Consider the following 22,000-nt stretch of genomic DNA (forward strand, 5'->3'; position numbering starts at 1 on the left):
GAAAGATTAATTATCATGACTTTTATCAAGTGTTATTTTTCCAATTTGGTTGTATTATCATGTGTATTTTCGTCTTTTGAGAATCTTATGAACCGAAGATGTCAACGCTATCTCTATCATCGCTGTAGAGATGTTCGAATGAAATAGATAAGCGTTTGCTGTGTAGATAATGAAAGCGAATTCCGACGTGTATATTCTTCCACGGGCAAGTTTCCTAGGGCAAATGAGGCAGCATGTGCTGACCCCTGGCTTCTTCTCTGGCCACAAGAAGATTGAAACTCTAAGTTGGGTTGACGTTTTGACGATTCGTTATATTCCAGAGTTTTCATCACCGACCTCCACGCATGTGGTGGCCGGGGCCGGGGCCATATCGCTCCATAAGGCCAGGACCACGCCCGCCCATCATGGGGCCAGCGCCGCCTCGGCCTCCCATCATAGGGACATTGTTGTTATAAATACCACTAAGCTCGGGGCCGTTAGCAGGCACCGGCTGAACATGCGCGTAGTGGCAGTTGCCACCGTGCTTGCAACCCATTGGCGAGGCAAAAAACCTGCAAGGCAGCGTGCCTCGGTTCTTCTTTGACGGCCGCTTGGCGTCAGGCATCATGCCGTTCTGGACCGCGCCCATTGCATCGGCTGTCCTCTTTCCAGGCATAAAGGACGTTCCTGGCGGGCCTTGATGAGGCGGATACTGCTGTTGGTACTGGCGGTCATAGTTCGCACAAGGACCCATCTCACCATACTGCTGACTACCATAAGGACTAAACGCTGGCGGACCTCCAACATTAGGCGGCGCTTGGAAGCGTCCGCGACGATACTGATCCACAATTTCAAACACACGCGCGTCTGGAATGTGATTGCCGTGACGTTGTGCTTCCTCAAGCACCTGCGGGACAACGTCTGGGTTGTCCATTAGCAGCACGACGGTGTTCTCCTGCAGCGGACCCAAAGCTTCACGCAGCTTACGATCTGCCTCGGAGTCTTGTCGGGCATTGTACTCACTACGATCGTTGTAACCACGCTGACCATAGCCAGGTGCCTGGGCGTACGTTCCTTGATGATATCCTTCAGAGGTTGGCGGTGCCATAGAAGTCGGAAGAGGCTGGTTGCTAGGCTCACTTTCGACCACATCACTCAACGGAATCTCCAGTGGCGGTCCACGGTGTGGCTCATTCACCCGTTCCCACTCCTTAGGACTCTGAATTGGCATCTCGCCAGCTAACACCTCATACTCATCCACATGACGTCGACGACTGTCCTGGACGTGCATCTCGTCCGTGACAGAGCTGCTGTTAGCTCGCTCTGCTACCGCTTCTGGTAGACGCATAAACGCAGGCGTGGTCCACTCACGCGAGCGAGAAGCAGCCACAGCAGGCGGCACCTTGTGATGGTGGGCAAGCAAGGCATGACGCTCATTGGCATGTTCTCGGAGTTTAGCATCCTTAAAGGACTGATCTTCATGACGAGGATCATAGGGCACAAGATCCCGCCACGACTCGATAAGCTTCACCTTAACAAGTTCCTCACCGCTTTCATCGGCCCAGCGAATGCGCTTGCGTTCTTTAGACGACGACGTTGACGTTGAAGCAGCCTTGAAGCTTTGAATCGTAGGGAGGGACATGGACGGCGAATCATCCACGCTACCTGTCGTAGCTGAGCCTTCGCTGCTGGACGTTGACGGAGACTCGTCCATTTTCATGTCATCTGACTTGCTACTATCGACACTTTTACTCTTCTTCTTAGCTTGAGCTGCAGCGTCCTTCGCTGACTTTCGTTGCATGAGGTTTCCGATCAAGTCACTGGATTTAGAAACGGCACTGCCGCCACCAAACGGTAGTCGTTCTAACCGCTTGATCGTGCGTTTCTTCAAGACCTTTGGCTGCTTCAGCGGCACAGACTTTGCCGTGGTGGCAGTAGTCGAAGGCGTTGACTTAGTGGCAGCTAATGAGGACGCCTTGGAAGAGTCCGGAGCCTTCTCTTTCGGCGCCGAAGGAGGCGACGAAGCCTTGTCTTTCTCTGTAAACTTGCTACGCCAAAACTTGAGAAGATCCTGAGCAGCACGCTTGACCCGCTCTTCGCGAGCATTCTTTCGCAACTTGACAATGGGCTCATTGATACGTGCTTCCGTAATACTAGTTAATTGCAACGGTAGAGTCTGCAACACTTCTAAGAGTAGAACCAGTAGATCATTATGCTGCCAGGTCACAGCCGATTCGACCCAGGTACGTGCAAGTCTCAGGCCTCCACTCTTCTCAAAGGCATTAGCACAGGCGTGCGACAGCTTGGCGTCAGTTGCAGTGGAAGTAGCACGCAGCACCACAAGTGCGAGCGTTTGCTCGGGCTCAGTCTTACAGCGTGTTAGGACCTTGAGAAAGATCGGGAGGTTTGAGATCGAGGACACACGAAGCTCTCCATCCACTAGAGACAATAAGGAAGCCTCAGTACTTGAGGGCGTCAACTTGGAGCTGTTGCTCCGGCTCATCATGTTGTGAAGTACGTTAGGGACCTGGAATTGAAGCACAGTTAGCAAAAGGTACGACAACCCATTGCACGATCAATACTGTAGACTCACCGATTGGTCTGCTGGGAGCTTCACTGGAGCTGGAGCTGGAGCTTGCGGTACCGGCTGCTGCTTCATGAACTGTGAAGATCCCGTGGACATCGGCTGGGATACCATGCCTTGAAGTGCGAACGCTGGTGCAGCTTGGTGACCTGGGTGCATCAGTGGCTGCTGCAGCGCTCCACCGAACTGCGCTTGGTCCAGCAAGCTCGTGAAGCTGGCTCGCTCCATGTTGACGTTCATCTTCTACATATCCAAGCACATTTGCACATGCAACAAGTGAGTCATCTTTTCATCTTCCATACTGTACATATCTAGGTGCTATACGAGCTGCCTCCGCTGCCAAGTCTCTCCCAGTTGAGTTGACGATCCATCACTCTCCATCATGAGATCGGTGAGCTCGAGAGCCGGAGGCTACCGTCATGGCACCACCAGAGTTTCACCAGAAGCTCAGTACGGTAACAGCATCAACCATTCTTAACCATCAAGAGCTCCTGTGTTCTCTCAGCAAGTAACAGTTGCATTTGACCAAATTGGCTTCGATGATGTCCTCAATAAAGATGAGAAAGGCAGCGATGGAGAGATGCAAAATATGTCGTGGGGGTGCAGTGGCAAATGTGTAGTGATGGCATGAAGGCCTCACGGTACACGAAAGCAGCCTAGTTACTTAATCTAGTTGTTTAACTGTAATATTTACCTTGAGCAATGTGTTGATATGTGTGTTGCGGGGTGTTCAGGGCCCGAGAGTTACGACGACGCAAAGGGAATGCGATCACCAAACTTCGTGCCGAGAAGCGTAAGACAACGACGTTGGACGGACAGCGGCGTCTAACGAGACGAACAGACGGTCGACTGACTGAATGAGCGGACGGTGGGTCGGAGTGCAAACGACCGACACACACACACGCGGAGGCGGAGACACTGACGGATGAGGAGAATTCAGCGGCAAAAGGGAGGAACAATCGACCCCACCGCTCTCGCTTCACTAGCACTTCTCTTTCCTGAAGATTGCTGTCTTTTCGTCTCTCTTTGAAAATGTATGGGAAGTTTCTTGTCGTTTTTCTCTGGGAGACAGGGGGGGGGAGAGAATTCGGCCACTGGCTCGACGGTTCGAATTGGGACCGGTCCGGCTACCTCTTTAGAGTGACAGAGAAGAATGACTCTGCAAATCGATATGATATGAATTGAAGTTGTCTGTCTCAATCAACGGGCACGACTGAGTATGGCAGCAGTACATGTCGACCAAGATGTTGAGTCTGTTCTTCCTGTTCATGAAGTGATTGTCATCAGTGACGACGAAGAAATTGAAAATGACGGAGAAACGCCGAGCTTTAACGACGTGGAGCCATTATCATGGGCTGACATGGCTGATAGACTGCTTTTGCTTGCCAAGAATCCCGAACTGCGAGACGACCAGCCGATACTGGAGAGATTGCTGCACGATCTCGGTATCCCGCCGTCTATTGAGGTGCGACGATCCCTGCGAGCGACGAGTGAGAAGCTGGGAGAGTTACTGATGCTCTTGCAGGGACATGATCGACGGTACAGAGCGGGCCAAAACCTGGTCATGGTAGTGTGTGAGGTACTGAGTGTAGTGCAAACTGCTTCACGTCAGACGCAGGCAAAGCAAGAGCAGCGGATCAAGGAAGAAGGAGCTCTTGTCTCTCATAGCAACTTCGCTACTGACCAGTTGTACCAGCTAATGGATCAGTGGCGGTCACTTATTGTGGAGCGTGCACGCTCTAGTGACTGCAGAGCGTCTGTAGTGAGTGTCACCATGTCACGATTGGAGACACTGAGTGCTAACTGTGCACGTGAGATTGAGCACCTCCAAAATACAATGGTTGACTATGAGGACGAAAGGCAGTGTGCAGCGGAGAAATTTGTAGAAATTATGATGAAATGTCAGACTCAGATAGAGAAGCAGCGTGTTGCGGCTGAGGAACTAGAGCTGAAAGTGTTTGAAGACACTTTCAATGATACGAATGGCGAACAGCTCAACTTTTACTATAACAACAAGGCATTGAAGTCTCTGAAACATCGTGCGCTGGAGTGGGAATTGCGCCGAGGTTTTTATCAGACTGCAATGACGCTACTCTGTGTAACTGCCCAGCTAGTGGCTGGCGCGGACGAACAACAAGAGCTACAAGAAATGACAACAGTGGAGCGAGTCAACGCATTTGGCTACAGCATGCTGGCAAGCATGGATTCGTTCGGTGAAGCTCTGCAAGCTGTCATGGTACAAGGATCACCACGGTCTGGTGGGCCTTCCCAAGACAGGGATCAAGCAAGGACCACTGAACAGAAATATCGACCGGAAATGTTACGTTTTGCGAAACATTTTGAGGCGTTCTGGCTTATTTATCGAAATTGGATGCCACCAATGCTGCTAAATGTTGTCATTGGGAAATTTGGAACCCTGCTTGAGCCCAGCGGGTACGCTGACTGTCCAGTAGCCAACGCTGTATCTCGAGTGTGCGCTAGCCTGCGAACAGGTTGCTCGACGTAGCGGAAAGTTAATATACTTGAGTTTAGTTTTTACCATTTTCTTATCATTTTTCTTCATTGCTTGTAGCTTGAAGGTAAAGACCACTCGTTTTGTAAGGATACAAAGGGTACAGCAGCTTTTATTTAATTAAGGCTAGGAAAAAGTCAACCAAGCAGCAACAGAGCTTACCTTCCATCTACCCGTCTAGCCGAGCAGAATAATGCTGTATACTTTCTGTTACTTTGCTGCGGTTTGCAGTACCTTGAAGTGAAGGAATGAGCGAAGCTTGCACCTTTTGCTTGCGCCGGCGCGCACGCAGCAGCGTCTGCATTCGTTCTGGATGAGAAGTCCATGCATCTACCTGGCGCTGAAGTAAAATCTTCTCGCGTACCCGCTGAAAAACGTTCGTGGCCAGTACAAGCTGTCGCTGTCTAGCTGCTGCAATGAGCATCTTCCTCACTTGTTGCCTGTATCTTTGCCAACGCAATCGCCACAGGAAGCAACGAGCGACGCGCTGTATTGTCAACAGAGCCTTCCGGTGCTTAAGCCGGTGTATGAATCGCCTAATCGCTCGTTGCAAGGTAATAGCTCCTCGTAGTCGACATATCTCCCACTTACGATGACATCTATACCTGCGTTGGATTGCAGTGGCAGCCTTGCGTTGTCTTCGCTGCTCACAAGAAAATTCTATAGCTCTCTTCAAGGTGAGTGTGTGTTCAAACAGTTCTCGTCGAAGTTGAAGCACGTACAACCTTGCGTGCATGCCTCGAAAACAACGTTGAATGTCGGTAGCAGATTGGTGCCATCGACGCAGAGTGCGTTCTTGTAGTAAAAGTTGAGCATGGGTTCGTTCTTCTACTGTATCTCCAAAACTTTGGAGCTCTTGATAAGTCCATAGTCGCCGCTGGCGGTTGATTGGATCTTCATCATTGTTGGGAGATCGATTTGGCAAATACAGCAACGGTCTGGCCGCCAGAAATCGTGTCCAAGCAGCGTCGCCATCACGGAAATTCTTGGCGGGTGAATCAGGTTGCGTATATTCAGACGTGTACAAACCCAAATCAAACGGAGAGTTCATCGAAATGTAGTTTGTTGTTTCCTATTTTTTCAAGTTAGTCGCTCGTTACCTTCCTTGACGCCAAAGCGCTTTCATGGGCGGTGGAAACGTATTTTTAGTGGCTGTGAAGTGGGGACGCGTGCGATGATGCATCATAATAGCACTTATCCTGGCAAAGCACTCCGTGGACAAGATTCGCTCTTGTGCAGCTCTTCAGATTTAAAGTCACTTCAACTGTAGCACCAGACAAGTATGAATCGCGTCACACACGCTGGCTTCTGTGCATTTGACGAGCGAAATGCTGGTGGAAGATCCCAGACACAAGCAGAGCTTCGCCACTTCAAACACGTGGTGACGTACACACCTGCAGGAATTGACTGTGGCGGGAAAGGTGTGTGTTATCAAGCTTGATTATGCAAAAACCTTTCCTCTTATCGATACTTGGTTTTTCCGATATGTAGTGAACGAGCTTCAGAGTGGTAGCCCAACGTATGGAACTTCTGCTTGGGATTCAATACAGCGGTGGCGGCTTAACATCTTGCTTTATTTTTTTCAGGACACCAAGAATTGAAGCATTGAGCACGTTTACCAGACGGATGCGCGAAGAACGCGCCGCACATGAAGTTCGGATCGCGAACATGAATCGTCGGATCACCGATTACCACAACCGAGTACGTGACCAGCAAACTGTTTAACTCCGTGAGTTTGCTTCGTTTTCTTTTGCTGATTGCCACATTGCAAAAACAGGAAAGCGATCGACTGCATGCAACCACTGCGAGTACTAATTTCCCAGCGATGCACCCGAAAACGCAAAGGATTTCTCCGGGTACTACCATTCGGATTCGTGAGTAAGTAGCCATTAGGCTTTTGTAGTGCTGTGTTGGCTTGGACTAATACTCGGAAGTACCTGCATTACTTCTTTGTTGCAGTCCTAAGCCTCCAAACGTACTCGTGATGGGGAAACGATCACCTCGAAATGAACAGGACACGATGCCTTGGAAATCTACAGCAAGATTGAACCTTTCCAATCATGGAGCTCGCGATCTGTATTGTGAAGCTCTCTTGCAGTACATTTGCCAACAAAAAGAGGACGCTGCAATGAATTCGTCACGAAAAAGTAACTCTGACGAAGATATCGCCCCACTTCCAGTCGGGTGGGAAGAGAAGACAGACGCCAAAGGCCGGGTCTTCTTTATCGACCACATTAATCGTGTCACCACGTGGAACGACCCACGCAAGAACATTAAACCGTAGCTGCTCCTAATTAACAAATAAACCTACACTTTACAGAAAACGCTTTGCTTGGATCTTTACTCTAGCTAGTATTGAAGTTTTGATTTGATTTATGGTCGTGTTATCGTTTACTTAGCAAGTAGTTCGTTGTTCAAGTTACTTAGCTTCGTTTAATTTGTCCCATTCTCTGCTCATACTGGGGCAAATGTTCGATCACTTCCTTACTGCGCCCGACAGCACTCTGAAGCACCACACGATCGTAAGCACGCGTCCAGTCAGCGGCAGGCTTGCTGTCCATGACAGTAAAACGTTGGCCGCCGTTCATACCCATGATGGTGTTCGACGCCGATGTTGCCAACGCACTGGCATTGGCTCTCTCTCGTGCGATCATTCTCATGTCGTCAGAGCTCGAGCCATATTGTCGTGAAAAGGTATCGAGCGTCTTTCGCGCTAGGTTCGACAGCTCCTCAGCTTTGATACGTGCGTTCTTTAGCCTCGTGGTCGCCACAGACACTTCGTTCTGTGCATCTTTCACATCATCGATAGTGTGACGACGACGAACCTCAAGATCACTGGGCAGCGCCTGAGAGCTTCCGATTGTGGTCAACAAGAGATCGGCTGGATCCACCTCATCGTCGTTTATCTTCTGCAAGAAGAGGTTTACTCGATCGAGCGTGTCACGTCGAGCCTGAAGCCGAGCAAGTAAATATTTCGTGATCAACTCGCTTGAACGCGCTGGGGTCGATGATTCGCCACTGGACTTGGGAGGATACGCCATTCTTCCAGTTGCCTTAGTAGCTGTGTCGATCCCGAGGGTTTGACGCAATCGACGCGAGTCGACATCCAGAGCTGGAATGGGGTCAGCAGAGCTTGTAGGGTCACTTTCCTGCGGCGATTTGTGCTGGAATGCTCGAATGGTGACGGTGTTTATCGCCGTATCTTCGTAGATACACAGATCCAGCGTCTCGTTGACACGCCAGAAGAGCTTCGAGCCATCGTACAGCAGTTTACGCATGTGTTTTGCAGTCTTGGTACTTCCAGCTTTCGAGCTATTGTTCAAACCGAGAGAAGCTTGATGGAGTGGCGAAAAGTTGACGTGATCCATTAGCTTCTGCGCTGAGCGCACCGATATCTTGCACACCTCACTGTATCATTCGTCAAGCATGGACTTAAGTAACATTCACGAGAGAGGAACACTGTAAAGCTTTCGTACCATGTGAACGTTGGAGTGGTAATGTGGTCGGGCATTCTGAGCATCTCGGCTGACGACGACGAGTTCCGCTCCATTGTTTGAGTTTCCTTCTGCTTCAATTGTGCTGAAGACTCGAGCAGAAATAAACTGCGAAACATTGGCAAAGGCGAGGGAGAAAACAAGTGATCTTGCTATTCCTGATCACCCATTTCGACTCGAAATTAGCAACCTCCGTTCAACCATAAATACACACGCTCTTCGACGAAAGAATAATGTGCAAAGCTGTTAGCTGTTAGAGCAAGCGTCTATCGGGAGGGAGTGTTTCTTGACTGCCTTCCCCTGGTTTAGATGGCTGGTGTAGCCTCGCCTTCATCCTCCACCTCTTCCACGACTTCCTTCTTTTCGTCACGAGCGGCACGTTCCTCGTCCTTGAGTTTCTTGGCTTCCATTACGGCCGCCTGCACAGCAGAGTTGTAGATCTTCAACTCCTTCATCGTCCCCAGCAGCACAGCCACATCCGCCTTGGCAGCCATCACGTTTACAGAGTTGCGACCACGCCACACAACCAAGTTCATCACTTTCGACCTATTCAAACCACAAAAACGACAATACTTAGAGCTGCATTGCCACCAGAATTGAGTAAGGATACGTACTCGACGTTGGTCTGGCCTGGGCGATCAAGCATACACACGACGCTACCGATCGGAGCGTTCTCGAAGTATTGTCGCGTAGCAGACTCGAACTCGTCGAAGTCCAGCAAGTCTCCAAGCCTCTCCAGCATCATCTGGAAGTCTTTTGTCGTCACCTTCGCCTTCCGCTTGTTCATGAACGGAAGAATATGTGGCAGACCAGCTTGACACACGCGGTAGACCTTGCCACCCTCTGTAGTCTCGTTGCGCTCGAACATCTTGAGGCCCGCATACACAACCTTAAGTTTCTTGCGCTTCATCTCCTCCAGGAGAGCCATCGTGATGCTCTCGGTCACAAAAGTGACGGACTTTGCGTCCTCCGAGCGTGTGATCAGCTGCTCGGCCGAGAACTCGGGAGAAATATCGTAATACTCGCGCACGTTAGCCCAGTTCTCAGCACCGAACGCCACATACACTTCGCCCTTCTTGTCGTTGCGGCGGCTTCTCCGAGGCTTGGCTTCATCCGAAGCAGACTTTGGTGTCTCCGTCTCAGCCTTCGCGTCGGTAGCAGTAGCTGTCTCTTCCTCCACCTCGTTTTCTTCCACCTTAACAGCCCCTTCGGACTTGGTGGTCACGTCCTCAGTAGATTCCTCCTTGTCATCGGGTGTCGGCGCCACCTTCTTCAATAAACAGATGAAGAAGCCTCCAGTGTTCTCATCCTGAGGCAGACAACGCATGCATCGCTCCAAGTGGAGATCCGCCGCTTCTTTCTTCGTCGGAGAGAACATCGTGGCACGGATCTTGTCCTTGATCTTGTCCTTCATGTTCTCCTCGACGTAATTCTCATAGGACGAGTATTCCTTCAGTTGCGAGTCCATCACCTTCCACGTGCTGATACCCGGACGGCGTTTTAGTAGTGGCAGCGTATTGGACACATCCACAAGCTCCAGAGATCCCTTGCTCCATCGCAGAAGATCAGCCACCACAGCCTCGTTCTCCAGCGGGTTAAACGTGCACGTTGAGTAGCACATGTTACCTCCTACCTTCAGCAGTGCCGCACCACGCTTTGCAATCTGTAGCTGTAGCGGATGCAGCGCAATTCCGTTCTTAGCGCTCCAGTTCTTCCAGATTAGCGGATTCTTACGCAAAGTGCCGTCTCCACTGCACGGCGCGTCGCACAGGATACGATCGAATACTCCTTCGCTCTCGGTACCGTCCTTGCCAAGGAACGGGATGTTCTGCGCCTCGTGGCAAGTGACAAGCAGAGCTGGAGAACTGATGCGCTTGGACTGATGTACCAGCATGTATGCGCGCTTGAGATCAACGTCGTTGGCTACTACGACACCGGTAGGAGTCTTGCCAGTCGCGAACTCCTGCGAGTGAAGTGACTCGAGAAGCTGCGACGTCTTGGAACCGGGTGCAGCACACATGTCCAGCACCTTGTGGTGTGACTCCACTCCTAGAACAAGAGGCGGGATCATGCTCACTGCCTCTTGGCGGGTGATACTGCCACTATTGGAGAGCTCCACAAGCCACGACTGGAACTCCTTAAGGATCGGAAGCTTGCGCACACGACGACGCTCCACTGACCACGTGAAGCCACGGCTGTCAGGATACCAAGGCATAGAGCTAATAGGTTCTACAGGCTCATCATCCACCACCAAGCCGTCGAACTTAAAATCCAGCTCGATATGCTCGCGAATACTGCACCACAGCACGAAAATGAGTCCAAGAATACTAACAAAAAGTGCAATTGATACGCAGCTCACCGATCAGCGAACGGACACGAGCTGTTGATGCGGAATGTCGTAGGCAGAGGCGTGGCCAAAGCTTTCTTGAAGGTGTCCCAATCTGCATCTGTCACGATGTTCTGCGCCATGTAGTACGCATCGAAGTTCTCGTTCTCGTACACCCAGTCCGCAAACTTGTCAGCACGCCAGCCCTCTTCTTTGCCATCAGCGCGCGGCTTCTTGTTGCCGCGGCCGCGGCCACCGCGTCCTCCACCTCGTCCGTTGCGCGATCGCTTGCCCATGTTGGAAATGATGACCACTGGTCACCAGCAAAAGTACCATATAAATGGTACAGCTGAGCTTGAAGAGCTGTTGACACTTTGAGGGACTGTTATCCTGTTGAGGACATCACTCAGTGAGTCATTGAGGTGCCAACGAGATTATTGCAGCTAATATATCGTTTACTAATTTTTCATAGTTATACTATCTGATTTGAATTTGAGGTGCTTGTACTTGGTCTGCGTATTGAGGTCATGCCTGCCATTTGAGCATGCTCACGCGAGGATTGCTGCGCAGACGGAAATGTCATCGCGCTTGCCCTGCTTCTTGTGCGCAAAGGCGAGCAGGTTGGATGCACTGTAGAAAGCTAATTGGCGAACACGTCGCTCCTTGGTAAAGGCCGCACGTTCTATTTCTAATGATGGAATGCCCTCGCATTTCTGTCGGAATCGCTCGAACTCGTCGGAATCGACGGTCTTATTGGCCTCAAGCTCAGCTAACGCCTCGCGACAGAATCCTGCTGCTGAAACTGCAAACGGAATGTACTCTGTCGTGCACGTGAAAGTGTCCTTTGCGCGTAGTACTGTCCTTCGCGCTATGTCCTCTGCCGCTCCACCTTTTGATCGAGACGACGGCGAGCTGGTTGCAGACGCGACACATGCCGCAATGTCGTCTACGTACAGGTTGTCGTGTACGCCGTCTGAGAACAACAGACACACGTCACCTGTTTCATACTCGAACGTCTGTATCTCCACTTCTGCTGCATAATTAATAGACTGGTTGCTGGACACCACGGCCGGCACATTAAAGTCGTAGATAATGGAGTCGCTTTCGAACACGAGCTGAGCGCCGCGGAAAACAACGCACTTACAGTCGCCAATCGTGTACACGAACATCTGGCGAGTGGTCTCGTCGAAGAAGACCGCCGAGATGGTCGAGTCGAGTCGTCCTTTGCGCTTGGCCATTTTGCGCGCGCTCTTGATCGCTGCCTGTATGCTATCGTTAAAGTCCTCAGCGCAAGGGGGCTCCTCCCGCGAGCGTTTGCGCAGTTTGGACAGAGCTGATAATGTCTCGGCCACCAGAATGCGTGCTAAAACACCTGAAGCTTTCATGGTTCCCGAGACGCCGTCCGCCACCACCATGTAGCCCGGCCCAAAGCCCACGGCGTCATCGCCGTGAAATGAATGTGTAGCGCTGCCCACGGACGAGAAGCAGCCGCGAGCTTTCTTGTTGTCACCAATTTCTTGCAATGCCTTGCACGTTCGCATGCGGTCCAGCAAATAATGCGCAGCGTTCATAGCGGCAGGAGGTCTGCCAACAAGATGAACAGGAAGTGGGGCGACGACAAGTGAAGAAGTGAGCACAGCTAGATCCCGAGGAGTGGAGCGCGCGTGGGGGCGGCTTCCCGGTTCTGCGCTCCCCATCCCATAGCACCAAGCCGCAACCCGAGCACTAACGGTCGACGACGTATACTTGAGAGTAGCAAGTACTGTACATTTACCGGTATTAAGACAGAGCCTCTCGTTTAAAAAGCAAGTGATAAATCGCAAAGCTGAAATTATCCGGTACATGTATACTGCGGTGCCGTCCGAACGTTTGTCGCTTCAACGGAAAAAGCAGTGACGCGAGTTCTCACAGCAAAAACGAAGTTCATCGCCGTGCTGCAGCTCGGACTTCGGGCAGTTTCTTTTGAAGGTCAGGAATGGGAAGAAGCATTTCGCTGGCGTGATGCTGCACCCGGAGGAGGTTACTGATCGAAGACTGCTTCTCCCACGCACGTATTTTGTTTCGGTCCGTCGGCGTTTCAGCGTCCCAATAATTTCAATAATATTATGCATGTACTGCATGTACCTTGCATTCCGCTCCACCGAAGCAGCTTGAATTCACACTGGCGACAAACCACCGTCCCAAGTAGAAACTGGAGCGGAGACTATCTCCTCTGACAGGATTGTATACGCCGTTCGACTGGACGCCGAGCGATTTTTACCAGCTTCAGTCGTGCCAGCAATGATGTCAACGCCACAAGTCCCATTGTGTCCGCTGAGCATAGCCCAAGCAACAACTTACTCATCGTGGCATTGCCGTCTCCGATATACACTTGGTCCCACGTTGCCTATGTTGCTCTAACGTTGCGCCAAGAAGGGCCTCACAAGCTGACACCGATGACGATGCGCAGCGACGCTACTAAGCTCAAGCTGTTGCTGCTGAGCGACCTGGAGGGGCAGATCCCGCGTGTGAATCAGCTATGCGAGGAGCTGGTGAGCTCCGAGGACTGCGATGTTAACGCTGTGCTCGTGGCCGGTGGTCTGGTGGCCACGCGTGGGTCTCACGGCTACGAGGCGCTCGAGGCTGTGGCAGCCGCCGAAGGAGACATGATGGCGCTCATCTCGCGGCTCGAGATGATAATCTGTCGTGTTCTCTATATTCCTGATGATGTACGTTGCTTTCTATAGTAAAAGTATATAACATGAGCCTTCCTAACTCGAAGGCTGCGGATGTCAATTTGAGCAGAACGACCCTCCCACAACACGCAGCATCGCTGTATCAGCGCCGTCACTGACACAGTACTCGTCCAATATGTATTACCAAGAAGAGCAACTCATCGAGGGTGTGACGATCATGGGCGAAGCTCGATATTTTAAGTAAGCGAAATTTATGATCTAATGAGTGGCCTGGATTAAAAGTCTTCTTGTTTGGTCTGTTTGATCGTAGATTGGTGAACGACGGCAAAGATCCGATGCAGAACCGAGACCTGGTGCTCGTACTGCGTGACTCGTCGGTCAAGACACGGCTGCCTGTGGTGGAGAGCTCCTTTTTCGCTGGTTTGCTGCCGATGCTGCAGTCCAACAAGCCAGAAGAACCGCGTGCGATCGAGATAATTGGTGGCAGCGACCAGCATCCTCACGCCCAACTTCCGTTGATTTATCCAGGTGCGTCCATACTGGCTGGTAATCAGAAAATTAGCGAAGATCTTGTGACAATTGACGGATGCGAATTAACTTGCAGGCTCGCTGCGGCTGGGCCAGTATACGATACTGCAGCTCGAGAAAGATCCACTGGAAGACAAGTGGTGCATCGCAGCCGTCATCTCGCATAAACTGGAGAAGGAAGACGACGACGATGCCGAAACTACATATTGAATAGAGTAGCTAGGTCACAAATTGAACCAGTATACTGTTTTTGTCATTAAGCACTGCGTGTTTGTATCAACTTTTACTATTCAGTCTGAGAATATGGGAACAGGGACGTACGACTCGTACTGGGGGAAGCCTCGAGAGACACCGAGTTTGCGCGAGCTGAAGCAGCTTCGCGTATTGGCCATGTACGAATTTGAGCCGCCGCTGAACAGCCAGGAACTCGCAGGAGCGCTTCGTGCCTGTAGCAACCGCCCGGACCACGCGTATCAATACCTGAAGGCGAGTCGCCGCCACCAACGGTCGATTGCAATCCCAGCATCAGCACCTGCTGCTACAACCAACGTCAAAATGTCATCACCCGAACGAGAGAAACGTCGTCTTAGTGCGTCGTCAGACGACAAGGGTACTCCGAGCAAGAGACATAAAGATCTGAGCTTCTCTCAGATGAACACGGAGGAGAAAACGGAAGAAGAAGAGGAGAACAACGAGAAGGACACGACTCCAGACACACAGCAAGACACGCAGATGCAAGTCTGTGCTGCTGATTGTGCAAGAGCGCAAATACTGTTGCGAGCGACGGTGGAGGACCGTGTGGCAGGCACTCAGCCGCTGCGCAATCCGGACTGGGTGAACCAAGTTTGGGCAAGTCTGCAAGTGCCATCAGTACTGGAATTGGCCATGCACCTCAATCTCACGGTGGATGCGCTGGCCACATGGGTCAAGGGCGTGGATATCCGATACGCAGACGATATCCAGACACGAGGAGCTGCACTAATTGTCGAGGTAGCAGCTAGTTTGCCACCGCTCTCGGCCGATACCGACGATTCCGTTGCATTGCAGCCGAAGGACGAAGTCCTAACAAAACACGACCAGGAAGTGGCAGCTGTTGCACAAGCTGAAAAGCAGACAGCGGAGCTGAGTGCCTATGCTCGAGCTAATGCTGCAAAGAGCGCCATTCAAGCGCTATCGTCAGCCTGCAAGGCGTATATGGATCGACTGGCTTGGCTTGCTCAGTCGGACGATAGATATAGCAAAGAAAACGCTGACGCAGGGATTGTACTTGAATCGTTGAGTCAGAAACTCGAGGGACTGGTCGATATCTGTACCCACGACGTCAAGGAGGCTGAATCCTCTTTGTTGGAGGCCAAACAGAAGAAAGGTACGCGGTCGTTGCAGATCGTGGAGTTTGTCAACAATCGACGCCAAGAATTACTTGATAAGGGCGAGACTGAAGCCTGTGCGATGTTGGAGTCGGTCGTTGGAGTCTGGAAGAAAGACGACGTGGAAGTGCAAGCGCTGTGGAGCTCTCGTAGCGAGTGCGAACGACAAGTGGCGGAGTCTGTGCGCTCGCTGACAGTTGCTGAGCACGCACTAGCTTTCCACAAGAACCTTCTTATTCTATTCCGAAGAGTACGGGACCGCCGACAAGAAGCACTCACGAGCTCGTCGAAAGGCCTCGAAGATGCACGTGCTACCTCCGAGGCCCGTTCGACGTCTTCTTTGGAGAGAATCATCCCGATGCTTACACGTGCGCTTTATTCCTACTATGAATTCCATTCGATTCAACAATCCAAAGCCAAAGAAGAATTACAAGAACAGGAGAAAGCTTTAGCTGCCCACAACGAATACTTCGGCGACTCGGCACCGATTAAGAAAGGTGATATCGAGCAGCGGATTCGTGAGTTTATCGGGGTGACGCAGAGCTCCATGCAAGTGATCATGGAGATTGCTGAAGGTCAGCAGCAATTGTGGGAAGACAAGCAGGCAGTGTTACCAAATTCAGTGCGCCAAACGTTGCTGCATGAGTTCAAGACGTTGTGGATGAGACTTAGTGGACCAATGCAGGACGTTATGAAGAAGTTTGTGGCCACAATTGAGGAAGCAGCCGGTGGTGTTGTGGCTGTGCAAGAAGAAAAAGAGCCCCAGCCAGACCCTACAGCTCCTGTGTTGGTTGTGTCGAATGCTATGGACGAGCAGGTCACTCCCGCTTTCACAGTGCCATCATTCATACACAGCCAAGTTGAGGCAGTCACGCCGTACCAAACTGCGATTTCAGCAATTGTCCCTTCAAAAGAGACCACTAATTGTCCCGACTTGCAAAGAGAAGAGAAGGGAAGTTTGCAGAGAGAAAAGAAAGCGCCTGATCACACACGAGCGAGTTTTCAAGCGCTACTAGCTGCAGTAGTCGAACAGACTGGCGAATCCTACAAAGCGCGCCACGAATTTGACGTCGGCTCGATTTTGTACTCGAAGATCACAATGGGCGAGAATTGCACGCAGTTTGTCCGTGGCATAGTTTTGAAGCAATTGGACAAGAGCATGTATCTGATGCAGTACGATAATGGCGACAAGTTCTCGGTGGGCAGCTCTTACCTTTTCACTAAGAAGCTGGTACGTCAACGAGAATTGTTTACTTGAGTCGCAGATTGTGCTGACATTTGTGCTGTGGTTTGCCCAGATGGAAGAGAGTCTGAACGCTGGTGGTGTGGCGGCTCCTGGCCAGGACACGGAGATGGAGGATGCTGAGGGAGCTGGCCAGGCCAGCGAAGGCGGGTGTGTTGTCATGTAGGGCGCGTCGGGTGTTGGCGTGATGAGTTTTTGATTATTGAGAAGAAGACAGCAAACTAGCGAAGTTTTTAGTGTTGCTGCAACAGGAAACTTTGAATCATTTGCCTTGCGGTTTTGGCAATTTTTGGCGTTGCTGTTGAAGTTTACATTTCGGAATCAGATTTTGACTCAAAATTTACAACAGTAGTAATAACAAAAGCAAACAGCTGTACACTGTAGTAATAACAAAAGCAAACAGTTGTACAGTACTAAGCGACGAGTCCTAATGAGCACTCGCTTTAGCGAGGAGAGCGCCGCGGGCGACGCCTGGCAGGAGAAGTTCGAACAGCTACAGGTGCGTGGATTGTATGTGATAAGGCACCAAGTGTCGTGCTCATTGGCTTTGAGGCAGAACGAGCTGGCGCTGGCGCAGTATGAGGCGCAGAAATGGAAAGAGAAGTATTTGGTGGAGAAGCGGCGGCGTCAAAAGTCGGCGAGAGATCTGCTAGACCTTGTCGTACGCACGGAACGAAAGCCGAATGGGAAACATGACCTCAAAGGCGTTGCAACAGCGAAAAGATCGTCTTCGTTATTTAGGTGAATTACTATCTAATCAGGACAGGTAAAGGCTAAATCTGACGGTGTTTGAGGTGTATTGTGTAGCAGTCCAGACCACACGGCTAATCTATTGAGTCCAACGTTGTCATCGTTCGACTTTGACGACGATTCAAGCGAAGATGGCAGCGATGGCAGTGGCGATCACCCCCTAAGAGCTTCTCTGCCACTTGTCGAGGCAACAAGGAATGCGTCGGAGGTTGTGGCGGACACTGAAGATGGGAAACTCGAGACGTCCAGTGGTCGAAACGAACCATTTAACCCGTCGTTGGCACTGGAACTGCGAGACCGACAATCACTCATGTATCATTTGAACGCCACTACAAACACTCCTCGACGACTTAACCGATCATCGACGACTGGTTCTTCGTTGGAGGCATTTGGTGGGTCGTCACAACGCTTAATGGACGGGAAGAACGGCACAAGCAGTGAACACTCGCAGCAACAACATCTCATGTACCGAATCATGTATGCCAATCCGTCATCCCGCGATCTGTGGAATGCACGCACTCATCCCAACAGACTGCAAAATGTGGCACGCTCAATCATGTTTTCCATGCACCTGAAGAAGGAGCACATCTTCGAAAGGTTCTTCGTCACTGGAATGGCTCTCAGCGAATCAGAGCGACCAAATCAGCCTTCAAGGCTTGCTGGTTATTGGAAGCCAAAGCTGCTATACGACTTCCCCAATGTAAGTGGGTTATATCCTTTTTGATGACCTGCTTATAGTTATTTATTACTCTGTGGCTTGTGTGTTACTCTTGCTAGCGTATCAACGACCCACCCGATGAGTCTGTAGCCGATTTCTGCTTCCCTAGAGGTGTACCTCTGACGATGTGTACTCCTGAACAAGCGAAATCGATTCTTGGAGTGGCTGTGGCGCAGTGGTTCACTGATATTGAGCCACTTCAAAAGCATATTAAGGAAGCCCCGGAGACAGCCGGCTACACCTTCCGTCTCACTGGCGCAAAAGGCGAAGTGCTATACGGATTTTGCGTTGCAGTTATGAGGGAGGTTACAACAAGTACCGTATCGGAGACTGGTGCAGCAAAGAGTCCTCGTGGAAGCTGGGCATCGACCTGGTTTGGTGGGTATTCCTCACCTTCTAGCAAGGAAACCCGTACTAACATGACGAGTAAGATGGCACCCATGTGCTTCTGCTTCACAAGCAAATTCCCCTTTTATCGCTTCCACTTTGCGGTACGAATGCATCGATTGTGTGGAACAATTTTTTTTAAGTAAGTTTCTAACATCGATGCCTGAAAATGACGCAGGTTTTGCGAATGATCATCGAAAACGAGTTGGAGCAACACCGATTATCGTCGTCAGCTGCTTCAGTGGATGAATCAGGCGACGAAACGAAAGAGGACGAGCAGTTTGAGGTCATTTTGAGACCTTTGCTCGATCTCGCGATGGAATTCACCATCTACCACGAAGAAAACCCGGACATGCGAGAGCAAGCTACCGATTCCGAGACGAGTGGGCAGAAAAGTATGAATTCTGTTGCGACAAAGCTGGACATTTCTCCAGTGGAACGACGTGTCGTTCTGAGCGAAGACGCCAGTGTGATCGTCAACAAAAGCGAAGATAGCCAACCGAGCACTGAGCCGAGAAGACGTCGCATTCAACTTCGGAAAAGCCGGAGCACTGACGATATCGATAATTACGATTTAGACAACGCGTGGATAACGGACAAGCCAATGGTGAAGAGCGTCGACTCGAGTCAGCCAAAGGAATACGAGCGCATCAAAGTCGGCGATACCCTCGAAGCTGTCGACAGCATTGCAACAAGTACGCAATCCCTTTTGTTTTTGCTCTTTACCACAACTGATCTGGTATCTCTGACATGGTTTACAGCGTCCATGAGCTTTGAGCAAACACTGACGTTGCTGGAAAAAGGGAACCGACCAATGCGCCTTCGCTTCCGCAGACCTGCTGCAACGATACAAACGTCTCCAACAGCTAAGCGATCAAAGCATCGACGCTGCTTGTCACCTTCTTCTATCGATGTACGCTCTTTGAGTATCTCACAGAAGCACGCGATGTTCTAACTCGTAGTTGTGTCGTGTGTAGATCTTACATCGAGCTCGACGAATCAAGATCAACGACCCAGGACACTGGTCTACGGCTCGATTCCCTACGTTCGATCTCAGCTACCAGTTCCCGAAACGCCATTCCGATCGATGGTCTGTTGGTGTGGTGCTACGCTTGTTGACACCAGACAAGGTGGTCGAGATAATGGCCTACTTGTTGCTAGAGAAGCAGGTCGTCATCATGGGTGACAGTCCAGCCAAGATCTCAGCCGTGTGCACTGCACTTCTGCTTTTACTCGCTCCGTTCCAGTGGCAGTCGACGTACATCCCGTTGTTGCCTTCAGGGTTATTGGATTTCTTGCACTCGCCCGTGCCATTCCTGGTCGGCTGCCACTCACTGAGTGAGACATCGGAGTGGCCCGATGTCTGCTTTTACGATATCGACAGAGATCGAATCTCTGTGCCTGCTGCTACGAGACACTTGGGGCCCTCGTCGATCCCCAATGGCGTGGAGCTTTGTCGCTTGCTACGGAAAGCTAGAGAACGCTTTTGTGCGCTACGCCCTACTGGAAGACCGTGGTACGAACTATCCGAGGAGCAAGACACGATTATTACGTTGACAATGCAAGAAGCAGAGATTTTTCTGCGTGATATGGGCTTTGATATTTCTTCTCAAGACCTAGCAGCGTCGATCTCCGGTAAGCAACGGTAGCTGGATTGTGTTGGGGGTATGGCGGTTGACTGGGGGTACATGCTTTTTAGGGGGTCAGAGCTTCTACGATCGGTTGCAAGAAGAAGTAGCCAAAGAAGTGCGGAACAGCATCTACGAGGACTACTTGGACGAGTTCACTCAGACGCAGATGTTCTGTCAGTACTACGAAAGTCTCTTACAACCAGAGGGTGCACAAACTGCAAACGTGACGTAATATCAGTTGGAAAAACTTGGGAAGTATGATCATTAGTGGTTAGATAGATAGCTAAGGCTCAGCTAGTAATCCACTACCTTCTTGATTGCCTCAAAGTTTCGCAATGCGTCTGGAAGGTAATGCTGACATAATCAATATCAAGAGTTAGCATCACGTTCATGAGGTTGAAGAACGTTATAGCACAAGCTTACCGATTCATACGAGAGTGGGAATGGCGTGTCGTAGCCACACACCCGCTGAATGGGGGCTTCCAAGCTCAAGAAGCACCGCTCCTGAATACTAGACGAGATCTCCGCGGCAAACCCACCGGATTTCTGCGATAAAGCAGCAGCACAAGTATTAGATCAAGTGCTTTTTGAGCTTCTAATTCTACTGCCACGTACCGGAGCTTCGTGGCTGATGACTAGTCGACCGGTTTTACGGACCGAGTGCTCAATTGTGTCTGCATCCCAAGGGAAGATCGTCTGCAAGTCGATGAGTTCACAGCTGATGCCGACGTCCTCAGCGTATCCGCACGCCTCCTCCAGTACCCGCATCTGTGCACCCCACCCAACTACAGTGACGTCTGTGCCTCGTCGTACGATCTCCGCCTCACTCAAGTTCTGCACGTACTCGCCCACTGGCACCTATACGACGTAATTGTTAGCAGCTCTTCGTTATCTTTCACCGAGCAGCTGCGTCTTACCTCTGCGACTGATGCGCGATACAACGCCTTGGGCTCCAAGAAGAGCACGGGGTTCGGGTCTCGAATAGATGCCAGTAGCAATCCTTTTGCTGTCACTGGGTTGCGCGGCACGACTACCTTGAGTCCAGGTGTGTGTGCGAAGTAAGCTTCCGGTGACTGCGAGTGGTAGTGGCCGCCATGACCCACTGCTCCGTACGGGGCTCGGAATGTGAGTTTACCGCAGTCGAATTCGTTGCCTGACCGGTAGCGGAACTTGGCGGCCTCATTGACAATCTGGTCAAAGGCTGGGAAGATGTAGTCGGCGAATTGGATCTCAGCAATTGCCGTTTTCCCAGTGGAGGCGTAGCCAATCGCAAAGCCGGCAATTCCTTGTTCACACAGAGGAGAATTGAAGACGCGGTCGTCCCCGAACTTCTCACGGAGGTCCACCGAGCAGCGGAATACGCCACCGAAGGCCACGTCCTCGCCAAAGAGCACGGCACTAGGGTCCGTCTCCATGGCCACCCGCATGGCGTCGTTGATAGCGGTAAACATGTTCATCTGCTGCGTTTCGAGCACTGGAAGAGCGTCAACTTCCTCCTCTTGCGCTTGAGCTAGAGGAGGAGCGACGTGCAATGCGCGGAGCTGCGACGCACGACGTAGACGGCGCGTCAGAGCGCTGTGAGATGAGGACAACAAAGACATTAGCGGATGCTTTACACTCGAGGAAGCTATTCAGGGACTGCTGGCGATGTTGAGCTTGAGCTTGAGCTTCTGCTCGACTTCGGACCAGTCTATATGACCTTTCGTCTGCATCAGTTGGAGTGATGCGATGCAGTACGGAATATTTAGATGGTATACTATACATATTTCCGAATACAAAAATGAAAAGGAAGTAATGCAGGTCGGA

The 22,000-nt window shown here is 51.0% G+C and overlaps 8 protein-coding genes across 8 annotated transcripts; 2 read left to right on the forward strand and 6 right to left on the reverse strand.

Annotated features, from left to right (window-relative positions):
- Positions 1–328: 328 nt before the first annotated feature.
- On the reverse strand, positions 329–3,582 carry PITG_00444 (uncharacterized protein; the record flags this gene model as incomplete). The annotated part of the gene is made up of 4 exons (XM_002908997.1): positions 329–1,653; positions 1,732–2,506; positions 2,573–2,806; positions 3,258–3,582. 3 exons carry the CDS (start codon positions 2,801–2,803, stop codon positions 329–331), a joined length of 2,331 nt encoding a protein of 776 aa, XP_002909043.1.
- A 1,662-nt stretch (positions 3,583–5,244) lies between these two features.
- On the reverse strand, positions 5,245–6,126 carry PITG_00445 (uncharacterized protein; the record flags this gene model as incomplete). Its single annotated transcript, XM_002908998.1, has 1 exon — positions 5,245–6,126. One exon carries the CDS (start codon positions 6,124–6,126, stop codon positions 5,245–5,247), a length of 882 nt encoding a protein of 293 aa, XP_002909044.1.
- A 231-nt stretch (positions 6,127–6,357) lies between these two features.
- PITG_00446 (uncharacterized protein) lies at positions 6,358–7,359 on the forward strand (the record flags this gene model as incomplete). The annotated part of the gene is made up of 5 exons (XM_002908999.1): positions 6,358–6,496; positions 6,567–6,594; positions 6,671–6,776; positions 6,853–6,953; positions 7,035–7,359. The coding sequence occupies 5 exons, from the start codon at positions 6,358–6,360 to the stop codon at positions 7,357–7,359; spliced, it is 699 nt and encodes a 232-aa protein (XP_002909045.1).
- Positions 7,360–7,498: 139 nt separating this feature from the next.
- On the reverse strand, positions 7,499–8,661 carry PITG_00447 (sporangia induced hypothetical protein; the record flags this gene model as incomplete). Its single annotated transcript, XM_002909000.1, has 2 exons — positions 7,499–8,483; positions 8,552–8,661. The coding sequence occupies 2 exons, from the start codon at positions 8,623–8,625 to the stop codon at positions 7,499–7,501; spliced, it is 1,059 nt and encodes a 352-aa protein (XP_002909046.1).
- A 458-nt stretch (positions 8,662–9,119) lies between these two features.
- On the reverse strand, positions 9,120–11,191 carry PITG_00448 (tRNA (cytosine-5-)-methyltransferase NSUN2, putative; the record flags this gene model as incomplete). The annotated part of the gene is made up of 3 exons (XM_002909001.1): positions 9,120–9,701; positions 9,795–10,863; positions 10,929–11,191. The coding sequence occupies 3 exons, from the start codon at positions 11,189–11,191 to the stop codon at positions 9,120–9,122; spliced, it is 1,914 nt and encodes a 637-aa protein (XP_002909047.1).
- Positions 11,192–11,332: 141 nt separating this feature from the next.
- Positions 11,333–12,466, reverse strand: PITG_00449 (uncharacterized protein; the record flags this gene model as incomplete). The annotated part of the gene is made up of 1 exon (XM_002909002.1): positions 11,333–12,466. One exon carries the CDS (start codon positions 12,464–12,466, stop codon positions 11,444–11,446), a length of 1,023 nt encoding a protein of 340 aa, XP_002909048.1.
- An 864-nt stretch (positions 12,467–13,330) lies between these two features.
- PITG_00450 (uncharacterized protein) lies at positions 13,331–20,212 on the forward strand (the record flags this gene model as incomplete). The annotated part of the gene is made up of 12 exons (XM_002909003.1): positions 13,331–13,603; positions 13,680–13,810; positions 13,881–14,098; positions 14,412–16,696; positions 16,764–16,858; positions 17,156–17,207; positions 17,265–17,311; positions 17,516–18,158; positions 18,236–18,667; positions 18,742–19,258; positions 19,325–19,476; positions 19,541–20,212. The coding sequence occupies 12 exons, from the start codon at positions 13,331–13,333 to the stop codon at positions 20,210–20,212; spliced, it is 5,517 nt and encodes a 1,838-aa protein (XP_002909049.1).
- Positions 20,213–20,488: 276 nt separating this feature from the next.
- PITG_00451 (2-oxoisovalerate dehydrogenase subunit beta, mitochondrial precursor) lies at positions 20,489–21,822 on the reverse strand (the record flags this gene model as incomplete). Its single annotated transcript, XM_002909004.1, has 4 exons — positions 20,489–20,548; positions 20,618–20,740; positions 20,810–21,052; positions 21,112–21,822. 4 exons carry the CDS (start codon positions 21,793–21,795, stop codon positions 20,489–20,491), a joined length of 1,110 nt encoding a protein of 369 aa, XP_002909050.1.
- Positions 21,823–22,000: the final 178 nt, after the last annotated feature.

The sequence above is a fragment of the Phytophthora infestans genome, genomic scaffold, assembly GCF_000142945.1.
Source record: "Phytophthora infestans T30-4 supercont1.1 genomic scaffold, whole genome shotgun sequence".
Taxonomy (NCBI): domain Eukaryota; phylum Oomycota; class Peronosporomycetes; order Peronosporales; family Peronosporaceae; genus Phytophthora; species Phytophthora infestans.